The sequence below is a fragment of the Rhagoletis zephyria genome, unplaced genomic scaffold, assembly GCF_001687245.7.
Source record: "Rhagoletis zephyria isolate East Lansing unplaced genomic scaffold, Rhagoletis_zephyria_1.1 Rzeph_scaffold_01230, whole genome shotgun sequence".
In the NCBI taxonomy this organism is placed as follows: Eukaryota; Metazoa; Arthropoda; class Insecta; order Diptera; family Tephritidae; genus Rhagoletis; species Rhagoletis zephyria.
In genome coordinates this window covers 1-12,558 of record NW_016158314.1, presented here as the reverse complement: position 1 = coordinate 12,558, position 12,558 = coordinate 1, and the positions used below count along the sequence as shown (strand labels likewise).

Below are 12,558 nucleotides of genomic sequence, written 5' to 3'. Positions count from 1 at the left end.
CGAGTTTTATAATAGGTAAGTAATGTGGAACAATGTTCAAATACCGTAAAGTATTGAACTAAAATCAATAATGAAAAAATGAAATGAAATCAATAATAAAAAAAAATATATATATATACTTATATAATACCCAGGGTGCTTTGCGACACATATTAAGTAAATTTGTTGAACTTCTTCTTAACGTGTTTTTAAAATAAGTTTCTTTTCAAAGTCGGTAGGACTATAACCATAAATTTGACATCCCTTTTGACTGAAAGTAAAGTTTGTAACCTTTTAGATCGCATATTTTAAAATATTCTTTTCGTTTTTATGAATCTTTAAATAAGATTCATCGATAATATATTAGTTTAGACTGTACCGCTGTTTTTAAAAGTTCAATGTTATGCCCCGAAGAAATATTTTATTTTTCACCAGACCTATCTATTCTTTACACGTCTCTAAAACTGTATTAATTTTTTGGCGTCTAAACCATTGATGCAATGAGTTTTGTGCCTAAACTGTGACCAGTTTGCCAAGAAATGGGCGTCGTAAAACTTGAGGCACTTTCTTCGGACTGCAGGATTTTCGATCGGGTTCACAGATTTTACAAAACGAACCTTTTTCGTAATGCCATGGCAAGCCGCATGCTCACTCTAAAAAACCTCAGCAATGTCCACGCTATTTTTTTATAGTAGCTTAGTATAGCTTACTTTGCATTACTCTGAATTAGTCGTCCATAGTTTTTATTGGGCATTTTAAAATGGAAATGGTTTAAAAGGCCATTTAATCGTTTGTGCATATTTTGCATATTTTGCTGTAAATGCATGATTTTGCATTTGGCAAAAATACCTATTTTTGCTTTTTAATTGCGCATCTTTTAGTGTATTTTACAAAAAAAAAAAAAAAAAAAAAAAAATTACCCATAATTTTTTCCAAATATCTTCTCGGATAGCCAAGCAGCCTTTAAGGCACTTCCTTGTACCTCTGTTAGATCTCAAACAGTGGAGGACTGGGAGAGAGCTAGTCTATATCTGTGATCAATACGAAATTACCCTAATACGGGTCCCGGGACATAGAGACAATTACGAAAACGATTCAGCGGACGAACTAGCAAGGTGCGGATCCGCACTGAATGTGTCCCATGCAAAAATTACCGAAATTTATCACTTGAAGGCCAAGCAGAGGTGGAATCGTACTGGATCGTACAGAATTACCCGGCTGTTCTTGGTGTCCTACGACCCACTTAAAAAGCAAAGTTCTCTTAGGAATGAGCAAAGAAGATACCTACAAACTTACTGCCGAAAGTAGTGAAAACATATTGTCAAATGGGATTAAAAAGCGGTTTATCGATTGATTTGAATCAGGATAGGTCTTTAGTCGGCTACATGGGCTGCGAAATCGGTTATCTGTCAGTTTTTGGTCCATAATATCATCGGAAAAGGTATGGATAAAAAAGATAAAGTTGTCTCAAAATATGTCGCCAAATTTTGATTTCAAAATATGACAGTGAAAACCAGTCGTAATGCGCACTAAAATTCATTAAAGCCGCCAAATGGTTGTGGTTGCTTGTCACCAGGGTGACGATCCCATTAAGCCAACCAAACATTCATCGGAACAACTATTAAGCTGTCAATGTTTCTATTTTCACACGATTGCAGCAATCTGCTTGATTATAAACTAATTTTATACATATGTGACACGTAAAGTTAAAAGGGACCAACGCTCAGAAAAAAAGGTTTCGAGAAAAACGACTTTAAAGTTTACCAAGTTGATTTTGATACTTCTGAGCGTTTTAATGGATTGAAACTTGTTACTCGGGGGTTTTCGGGGTCGCTGATTACGAATCCGATGTTAATTTTCTAAAATTCAAAATGGTGGATCCAATATGGCGGATGACTTTTTTAAAAATTGATCGGAATCGCTTGAAACTCGTTACTCGGGGGTTTTCGGGGTCGCTGATTACGAATCCGATGTTAATTTTCTAAAATTCAAAATGGTGGATCCAATATGGCGGATGACTTTTTTAAAAATTGATCGGAATCGCTTGAAACTCGTTACTCGGGGGTTTTCGGGGTCGCTGATTACGAATCCGATGTTCGTTTTTAAAAATTCAAAATGGCGGATCCAATATGGCGGAAAATTTTAAAATTTGTTCGGATTCATGTGAAACACAAAAATGTCGTTGACACGGAATTTTGAAAAACTAACATCGGATTCACAATCAGCGACCCCAAAACCCCCGAGTAACCNAAATTTGTTCGGATTCATGTGAAACACAAAAATGTCGTTGACACGGAATTTTGAAAAACTAACATCGGATTCACAATCAGCGACCCCAAAACCCCCGAGTAACCAGTTTCAAGCGAATTTAATTAATTTCAGAATAGTTTGTCAGATTTGATTTTTTTGTACTTTTTTTTGAAAGTACCTAACTTTGAAGTGAAATTGTGAAAAAACTAATGCAGCTAGAAAGCTGCGGATTATTGCATTGGAAAGGGCGGCCCGTTTACTATATGAGTCGATGAAAAAGTGAAAACCGATTTTTTCTGACCGTAGGTCCCTTTTAACTTTACGTGTCACATATGTTAATACATATGTACGTATATATGTATTGTATTTTCAAGTGAATTGTTTTCGTTATTTTCTTGTTATAATACATGTGTTTTTTATTTTTGTATCCGCAAAAAATGTTAGGCAAATATTTTTAATCGCATATTTTACTCGTTTATAGGGCATATTTTTGTATTTTTAGTGCATATTATATGCGCATATTTTTGTATTTTGACTGCATGACATTCCGAGCCCTACATATAACAATTATTATTTTTTCAACAGGCATATAGTTAAAGGAAACTTATTCGCACCAGTTGTTGACGCATTCATTAGAAACAATGGCAGATATAATTTACTCGAATCGGCTATATTAGAACTTTTTGAGTTCGTGAAACTTGAAGACATCAAAACACTTTGCGTCTACTTCGTGGAGAATTTCAGCAAAATATTTGATGAAATCGAATATGTGCAAACATTTAAATATCTCAAAAATCGGTACGACCAGTATCAAGACCGAATAAAGGATCGCGACAAGATGTCGCTGGATACGTAAGTGGTCATATTTTAAATAAAAGTCTACATTTGATCATTCAAGCATACTAACGTACGTTGTTTTTTTGTTATACGTAAATAATGTAGCGGCATACCAATTATACGTAGTCGCTTCCGCCGAGATCCGCGACAAATGGACGACGAAGAGGAAATGTGGTTTAATGAGGAGGAAGATTTCGCCGACGAATATGATACCTACAACAGCGTTATGAAATGTAAGTTTTCTAGTCCCTACATTTTTCTAACTTTCTTCTCCCATTTTGAACATATTTCTTTGGCATTTGCAGCCGTCACCGAAAAGAATGGCCCTTCACAATCTCCGTCGCAGCAGCAATCATCGATTCAACAAAAGTCGCCACCTCAAGGCGGTCTGCTCGGCAGCAGTAGCAGCGTGAATAGTTTAAGCTCCACAACGACCACTTCAACGACATTGACACCGGCTGTGGGAGTTAGTGGCATCGGTGGGGTCTCATCCATCAGCGGTGTGAGTCTCAGTGATGTGGTTTCAAATGCGTCCAATAGCGGTAGTAGCATTGACCATTCACAGTCTGCCGCTGCTGCTACACAGGCGCATCTAGGCGCAGCTGCTGTGGCTGCCAATATAGCGCTCCACCACCAACAGCAAACGGCACTACACAATTTCCAGCAACAGCAACAACAGCTAAATCTAAATAGCACATTGGTCGCAGCAGCAGCGGCTGCTGCGGCTGGTGTAGCTAGCACATCGGCAGCTAGTGCCGCGCATTTAGAAGCGCAGAACCAACATCATCACCAGCATCAGCATGCAGAGCGTTCGCACGAAGATCCCGATATTGTAGAACTGCGGCAGCATTTGGTTTCCATTGTACCACAACATCAAGAATTGGCATTGGCCGGTGCCGCCACTTCATCATCAACTGCCGTCACAGCATCACCATCGTCAGCGGTTACAGCTCTGCAATCGCAATCGTTGTCATCAGCATCGATAGCGGCACCATCCACATCGACCGCTTTGTCAGAGTCGGCGGCTGCCGCTGCAGCAGCTGCTTCACAGCTACTAACATCGATTGCATCGAGTGATGCCGTCGCTGCGGTGGCAGCCGCTGCAGCGGCAGCTGTGGCGGCCACGGTAACTGGTGTGACACCTAATATGGCTGGTGCTGGTGGTGGAGGAGTAGTAACTGCGGCGAATTTGGCAGCAGCCGCCAATGCCGCGGACACTTTGGCGCTAAATGTTGTGAAGCACAACGATAGCGTCGATAATATGGGCAGCGGCAACGGCAAAGAAGGAGCTATTTCGACCGTCGTCACTGGGGAGAGTATTTTGAAAAAGGTAGGCGAGAAATATAATAAACTACAGTATCCAAATATTTGGCGCCGACATTTTTGTTAAGTGCTTGGCCAAGCTTCTCCTCCAAAGTGGTTTTGTGCGTCTTGATCTTGTTCCACAAATGGAGGGACCTAAAGTTTTTCGCCGCTTCAAACCGGCGGATGGTTTTTTTTATGGGAAACTTTTCTTTCCGAGGCGCCGAGAGGCGACAGCTATTATGGAAAAAACCGTTTCTATTTTTAGATGTTCCTCGGACCAGGTATCGAACCTTGGTCTTACCGAGCTAGAAGTAGCACCGCTAACCACTAAATTCTCACGACAGTCTGGTCTACGTAACTGGAGCGACCCAGATTTATATTTGGACAAGCACTGTCACTTCAGCATCGTTCCCCCAAAAGCTATTTGGGGAACTTGTATGTTGTTACAATAAAACACACCTATAAATACTCGGCTACGGCGGCCACGGTATTCCAAATAGCATAGCTATTAAAGTCATTGGGGGGTCACATAACTTATGTGCGGTATTAAGCTGTAAATCAGAATTCGACTTGCATCAAAAAGTCAGATAGAGAATCGCAGTCTTTCGCATTAAATAATCTCTGGTATATCGATATTTGCTTAATTTACAGGGTCTTGTCGACTATGAAAGTGACTCTGGTGATGAGGACGACTACGAAGAAGAAGAAGAGGAAGAGTCGCCGCATCAGAAGAAGCCACGTATGGCATAGCAAAATTACGCTACTAATGCATGCAGCCGCAGCCGCGGCGGCAGCAGCAGCAGCGGCCGCAGCGGCTGCAGAATCAATTATTAAAACATTCGCAACAATGTCTTCAACACATTACAACAACAATTTGTAAAAGAAATAGCCATAAATAAACTTGCAGTAGCCAGTGTCGTGCCGTGCAGACTCGTACACACCAGCAGCTGCAACAACAACAAAAACAATTACAACCATAGGTGTAACAGAAATACAAGTAAACATGATCAAATAATTATCGATAACAACCAACTGCAGTCTGCCATTGTAACAAAAACAAGTAGCAACAGCAAGTTACAGAAGAATGCGAACGTAAGAAATTGTATGGATTATTTTTTTTTTGGTGTTGATTGTTAATACGGACACTGCTGATGGATGGACGACAGACAAAATTATAACAAACTAAACATGCATACATAAATAATTATACATAAATACATACTACATACAAGTATATAACGCGTAATCTACTAGAAAATAAATAAAATGAAATTAAATTCGCAAAATACTAATTAAATAAATTTTGTCGAATTATAAATGCATCATATACATAAATATTGTATGAGTGAGAAACGGAGTTGAGGAAATGTTGGAGTGCATACAAATCTTATTAAGAGAAACACATCAAATTAATAAAATGCAAATAAGTGGGCAATCGAAAAATGAAAGAAAACACACTTCATACATATATTTACTTTATACATTAACAAAGTGTAATAGTAAATAAAAATTGTCGTCTTCGTCGTTGCCGTTGCAAATGCTAAATTTAATTTAAAGAAGGCAACGAAATTATTTTCAAAAAACTAAAACTAAAATAAATACAAAAAATAAAAATAACAAAAAACAAACGCCACGGTATTAAATCATTATGTGCCTGTGATGAGAATTGAAATCGCTATTGCTTAAACATCTTCGTAAAAGCCTAATTGCAGTGAGTTATTTGAAATTTAAAATCAGCTTAATAGAGGAATATACTACGCGGAAAACCTTTTTATTTCGCAACCAGCTATCATCCATATGCGTGAATTTCTTTCTCTATAAAACATGTGATTTGCTATTACAACGCGCATGATGAGCTTTTGCAAGAGGCGTTTGCAGATTTACGGGCGTAATTAAAACTTTTAAGCAATAGCGAAATTAAAAATCTCGGCACAGTTCGCGCATCAATTTGAATATAAATAAACGGACTAATTTAAAGTCGAAGGGAATGAGTTGTAAATGTAATACATTTGGTGAAACATGGCACTACTAGTGTTGCTAGTGTATAGGTATATGAGTAAAATAGGAAAAATTTTGTGCACAAAATTCTTGCATTTTAAAGCAAAGAAGTAATTGAATAGCGCCTGTAAACTGAGGTTAGTTTTTGTGTGGAAGATCAAAAATAGTTAAAATTTTTCCCGAGTGCCACTACGCTTTAGTAGACCACTTCAGTGTGCCAATTATGCCCAGGCCTTCAGAACTGGCACCCGCATACGCACACGCCGCCACGATCACATACATATTCACAATGAACCGAGTTTTAGAGAAGCATTTTTTCAAATAAATTTGTATGAATAATACAATGCAACAATAATTATAGCATACACCCTAATATATATATACATGCTGCATTACAAATCATAAATCGTGAATACATAACAGTAGAAATTCTAAAATTTAAAATTCATAAAAAAACTACTTCCAATGGAATGGGCAGATTTTGTAATGAATAATATCTAAATTTTAGTATTTGTAAATGAGTGTTTTGCGATTGATTAACACACGCATATTCATGTGAATAACCAGAAAAACACAAATACACAACTATTTATGTACATGTTTTAATGCAAGTGGTGTTTAGAATATACATACATATACGCACATGATAATTATAGGAAAAAGTCTAAGTATACAAATACAAGCCATTTCCCTCTTATGCTACACATGTATGCGCTGTCCACTGTCACAGCTGTTGTTTTCGGTAGTATTTAAACACAAAAACCATATAAAATTCACTTACAACATTTAAAAAATAATTGAGTGGTTTTCTATCTGTTTTTGTTACTTTGATAATTTATTTGCTTTCACTTTAGTTGCTCACATTAATGTTTACAATGTATTTTCAATGTCATCAGTTTTTGTTAAAACAACATTTGAATTATTTAGTTAAAACAAACTTCCATTAAAATGTTCTTGTAAACTCGAAACATAAAACTTGCTTCACTGCGAATTTGTGTCGTAATCTTTTCGGTCAGGCATAGGCGGAATGAGTGCCTTATTTATAGAAAATAAAACTATTCATAAAGAATGTCAAATATGTTTTATTTATTATAAATAAGGGTTTTTTCGAATAAATTAAAGTGCTGCGGGTGATAAAAACGTGTGAGACTAATTTGTATAAGCAAAGAACAAATAAACGCGTGAAATTACTTTAAAATTCCCTATTGCTAAGAAAACAACTTTGCACCCAAATAAAACTAAATGGAAACAATCGATTCTATATCATATTCACAGCACAGAAAATTAGGTGAAAGTTATTTTATTGAGAAATAAATAAAAAATAAATTTCAACAACGACTCATTCATTCCAACTCATTCCCTTTGTGCGTGTTTAAAGTTTTTTTTTTTGTTTTTTGATCTTCACCCCAACTTCAATAACTCGTTCAACATTCTCCAATAGAGTTAAATTTTGCCGGTTAAATTTGAGTTTTGCGCTTTAGTAAACAAAAATTAAAAAAAAAACTTAAAAAGGAAAATTAGACATAAGAATAATCATTAAATTGTATGTATGTTTTCACTAGTTTTGTTGTAATATAAACACATATAATTTAGTTAATAAACTAAAATACGTTTAGGGTGTCATACATAAGCACATTATGTATTATACGAATAAAATAATAACAAAAATGCTATCTATATAAAATATACATTATTCTTTATAGAAACCATAAATACACATACACACCACTCCCACTTGTGCAGAGAAAATCAAATCCTAACATGGCTCCATAAACTTAAAACAAACATAAACAAATTAATATGTAAGGAGATTGTTAAGACATCGCGAACAAAAGTATCATGAAAGCATGTCCATTTAGTTCCAAATACACACATACATACATACATATGTACATATCGTTCATTTACTAAAAGACTGTCACAACTCAAAAAACGGAAGTTTTCAGTAGATGCGTTTGAAGTTTTCAATTTACTAATAAAATGCTGAAAATGCAGATGCATATTCCCTTCACACGCGAGGAGTAAGTAGCTCTGCTGTGACAGCCTTTTAGTAAATGAGCGATATGACATTAACCGCTTACTATAAATATTAAATATTTTTTGTTTGTCAGTTAATAATTATAATTGTGTTTTGTCTGTCGTATGCGTCCACCACCAAGCTCTTCTTATTTTACATTTCTATTTAATTTTTTGTCCTTTTTTGATTTCCTTTCGCTGTTTTCTTAACCTTCAAAAATCAGTCGGTGTTTTGGTTACAGAAGAGGCCTTAACTTTTCTGCCACTAAATCAGTGCAGTGCATTGCCACTTCTTTTCTTGCACTCAAGCGCCAATCCTTTCCTAAACGCTCATACGCTGAACACACAGTGGACGTTGAATAACTCGCATACACACACACACACACACACACACACATAATCGCACATGCACACTGCTATATACACAAACAGAGAAAAACATTTTGCTTTGCAATAAAATAAAAAGAAATGGTGTAAACCTCGTAAGTTTTGTGTTAAAAAAAAAGAATAAGCAACACGTAAATAACAAATTGATTATAAGAAAACAACAACAATGAACAAGTTAATAACAGCAACAAGTATGCGAAGTTGTTATTGCAATACATCAGAAACACAAACGAAAGTTATATTAGTTATTCTTAATCGTAAACAATGGATGGATGAAAATTTAATTTTTATTACTTACCATATAATTAAACTACTATTATAGTTATAAAAAAATATCACTATCACTATCGCTATTATGATTAATTATGCAAATAAATTTATTAAGTTATGTGAGTTTTATATACAAATACGTATATTATACATATGTATGCAACTACATACATAGTTGCGCACAGCCCTCTGCTCTACTAAACCAAAACTCCCCTCCGCACCGAACTTGTATGTATACACGTTTCCAAATACAAATTTCTTTCTTCATTTCATATTAATGTATATCTGAATTTCTCTTTTTTCAAACTGTCTCTTTTGTTTATTGCATTTAATCCCATACATTTGATTATCTATCTAACTTCCAACTTAAGAAGAAAGAAGTAATTAGCACTTGGCATATGTTTCTTTTTTACGCACTTCGTTTGATTGTATTTACCTAAATATTGTAGATTTCTGTAACGCAAATGTTTCACAGCCAGGAGTAAAAACGAAACAAATATAACAAAAACACGAAAAATTAAGCGTAAATGAATCAGCAGATCAAATGCAAGATAAAAACTTTGTATTTTAAAGTTTTATTTACGTCTCCATATATAAATATATATATATATATGTAAAACTAAATTTATAAAGTGGAAAGAAGAAAAAGTAATAAATTAAATAATAGTTTTTAATAGTTTTTAAACAAAAACAAGGAGTTTTCTATTGCAAGATATTACACTTATATGTGAGTTTGTATGTATTATGTTAATTGCAAATGTAAGTATGTAAATGAGTTGTAAGCCAATAGGTTTGCCCGCATGGACTGTACCTTAGTTAGATCCAAAGCTTTCATTGCACAAATTTCAGAAAGTGGATAAACGATATTTCTCCTGAATTTCCCCTACGCGCGATTCGTTTGCCGGAAAGCCGTGGAGGCGAACTATATCGTCGTTTAAAGTTTTTTGGCAAAAAATGTCAGTTACGCGGTTTTACAGAACGACGATATCTATGTGTATGCTGTTAGGCAGGATAATATAGTCTTTTTATACAGAACTAATGCTTCTGTTTCGTATGCAGTTTTGCTTTGCTTTAAGCAGGCAAAATGTATTCAAAGTTTTCCGAAATACTTGAAGAAAATCGTTTAAGAAGTTTTTTCCTCCTGTAAAATTGGTAAAAATGGACTTGGCAACATTTAACTCGTAAGCTAGCGATATGTACAAGCGTATAGATTTATACCTGGCCGAGGACTGTCACTTCAGTATCATTCCCCAAAAACTCTTTGGAGAATTTACATGCTGTTACGCCCGCAAATACAGATGACCGCGGAAATAAGTTTACACGTTTTTCTTCGCCGTCAATTTTGTAAGAGTCTTTCAACTTCTTAACCGACTTCATAAAAAGGAGAAAGTTATCAGTTCATCGGAATATATGTATATTTCTTAACCGACTTCCAAAAAAGGAGGAGGTTATCAGTTCGTCGGAATATTTTTTTTAATGTAGATATGTTACCGCATAACTTTGTGCCACGCTAACCGATTTTAAAGGAAAGGTGTTACCTCACAGGTGGTCCCATAGTAATTTGGTTTAAATCCGACCACTGGATCATTGAAGAAATGACCGATAATCTTAAATTTTTATTAGAGAAATGAAGTCGGTTTGGTTTTTGCTTAAAAATTACTTGTTTTACGTATATATATGTATTTAAAAAAGATCTTGGCGGTCCCTGTAAAACTTCAAAGACAAAAAATGTGGGCTCAGTCGTTAAATGTAATGGAACTTTGGTTAATTTTTGTTTCCTGCTTTCCTCTCTCAGAAATCAAAGGTTATACTATAAAATGACTTAGGTGTAAATACTCGATTTTTTCCCAATGTTTGGTGAGATTTTTTCATTGTTCGAAAAATTCCTTTTGCGAAATTATGCAAAAAGAGGCCGAAAATCAAAAATTAATAAAATTAAAAATTACATATATCTGCAAAGTCGCGCGCAAAGATCAAATTATATATTCTAAAGCTACATAAAATTCTCTAAAACATTCGTTTAATTTCAAGAGCGGACTTTTTTTGACTAATAATCTTTAGCATCTACATTTCAAGGTAAATTTTTTGGTAAGAAAATAGGAAAGTACCAAAAAGTATAAATTACCAAGATATTCAAATAATTGATTCCAGTTGAAAAAGAAACATTTTCTTTAATAGGTTAATCGCCAAAGGCCACTTAACTGATTACCCGGTATCGCGCCGATTCCCGTATTTCTTTGGATATGTATTGTTCGTGAAGAAGCGAGGTGAGTAAATAATGTGAAATGTGGTATTTGTGACTTTTACTTTTCCCTCTCTAAGTCCAACCGATCAACCAGTTTTTCTATCTGCCTCCATATGGTCGAAACACTGTGCGCCGTAAGTGTTAATTTTGCGATATGGAACATGTAATTTGTAGCCTTTAACAAGATTTATGGTATCCTGCCCATTCCAATACATAACTATGTACATACATATGCATGTACAAAGGCGTTCGTGTACAGTAGGACTTGGATAGGTTACACCTCGAAACTCAGAAAACTTATATAAAAACTTATAATTGAAATAAAATTTCGGTTTTTCAAATATGAAGGCTTCATAACTGTTATAGATCGAAACAGGCGATAATTCGAAATTACTTCTTTCCGTTTCTCGTAATTAAGAGGCAGAAAGGGTATTATAAGAGGTTATAGCAGCGAAACGATTTTTTTCGAAAAAAAAACTTCATATTACAAACCAGTTGGCTCTTAATTTTTCGAGCTATGCACGTTTTACTGTATACAAAGGTATACAAATGGTTGTCCCGACAACACCTTGCTAAAAAGCCTAGGACACAACAAATGTAATTTCCGTCGCAATGGTGCTTTAGTGAAAAATCAGTCATTCGATTTGAGTTGCAGCTCAAATTAGTTGACCTAAGGACGTTACGCAAAAAAAAATTAAAAATTTTTTGCAAAAATTCCAACATGACTGAAGACTCGTGGGTGTTAGATTCGCTGGTGTGCTTTCTACATGGACCTGTTTGGAATGCGCCACTTCAGACGTTCATCGAGGAGAAATCATTAGGTATTTTGTGCGGTTTTCAGTAATTTAGAAGATTCTGACTGCAAGCCTTTCTTGCATACTTTTCGGCGGCGCAGTTTTCGATCCCAATATGCAAATTGATGAGAATAATTCCGACATTGTGGCCATACATAATGAGTACAAGAATCTAGTAGACTACATGCTGGGCAGCTTTATGGAAGAAATGCAAATTACACCGGAGCAATTTGAGACGGCTTGCATGGAAGGCCGAAACCCGGACAATCATTTGCACTTTCACCAGGGTCTTTTTCAGCAGGTGTATGCGTTATTTTGACACTTACATGCTTACATGCATACTAACTTTATCTGGGTCTTTTTGAACCGTTCTCGCATTGCAGATTTGGGCAGCCAATGATATAAAAATGTTTATACGCATGATGACTCAACGGAATGTGGAGCTACAACTGCAGGCGTTGGATTTGATTGAGAAAA

At 35.5% G+C, this 12,558-nt stretch overlaps 2 protein-coding genes across 4 annotated transcripts in view; both read left to right on the top strand.

Moving 5' to 3' along the window:
- Nucleotides 1-8,850, top strand: part of LOC108363268 (serine/threonine-protein phosphatase 4 regulatory subunit 3-like) — a 30,290-nt gene extending 21,440 nt beyond the window's left edge. For 2 of the 3 annotated variants that reach the window (XM_017616566.1, XM_017616568.1), the window contains exons 9-12: nucleotides 2,815-3,081; nucleotides 3,172-3,299; nucleotides 3,372-4,396; nucleotides 5,023-8,850. In XM_017616566.1, the coding sequence (XP_017472055.1) occupies nucleotides 2,815-3,081; nucleotides 3,172-3,299; nucleotides 3,372-4,396; nucleotides 5,023-5,121 (1,519 nt within the window). In that variant the 3' untranslated portion in view covers nucleotides 5,122-8,850. The remainder of the gene's footprint in view (nucleotides 1-2,814; nucleotides 3,082-3,171; nucleotides 3,300-3,371; nucleotides 4,397-5,022) is intronic. The other variant, XM_017616567.1, reaches the window with a different exon arrangement.
- Nucleotides 8,851-10,985: 2,135 nt separating this feature from the next.
- On the top strand, nucleotides 10,986-12,555 carry LOC108363275 (cilia- and flagella-associated protein 36-like; the record flags this gene model as incomplete). The annotated part of the gene is made up of 3 exons (XM_017616585.1): nucleotides 10,986-12,108; nucleotides 12,183-12,382; nucleotides 12,465-12,555. Coding segments are annotated over exons 1-3 (391 nt in total), but the record flags the coding sequence as incomplete, so codon positions are not given.
- Between the last annotated feature and the right edge of the window lie 3 nt (nucleotides 12,556-12,558).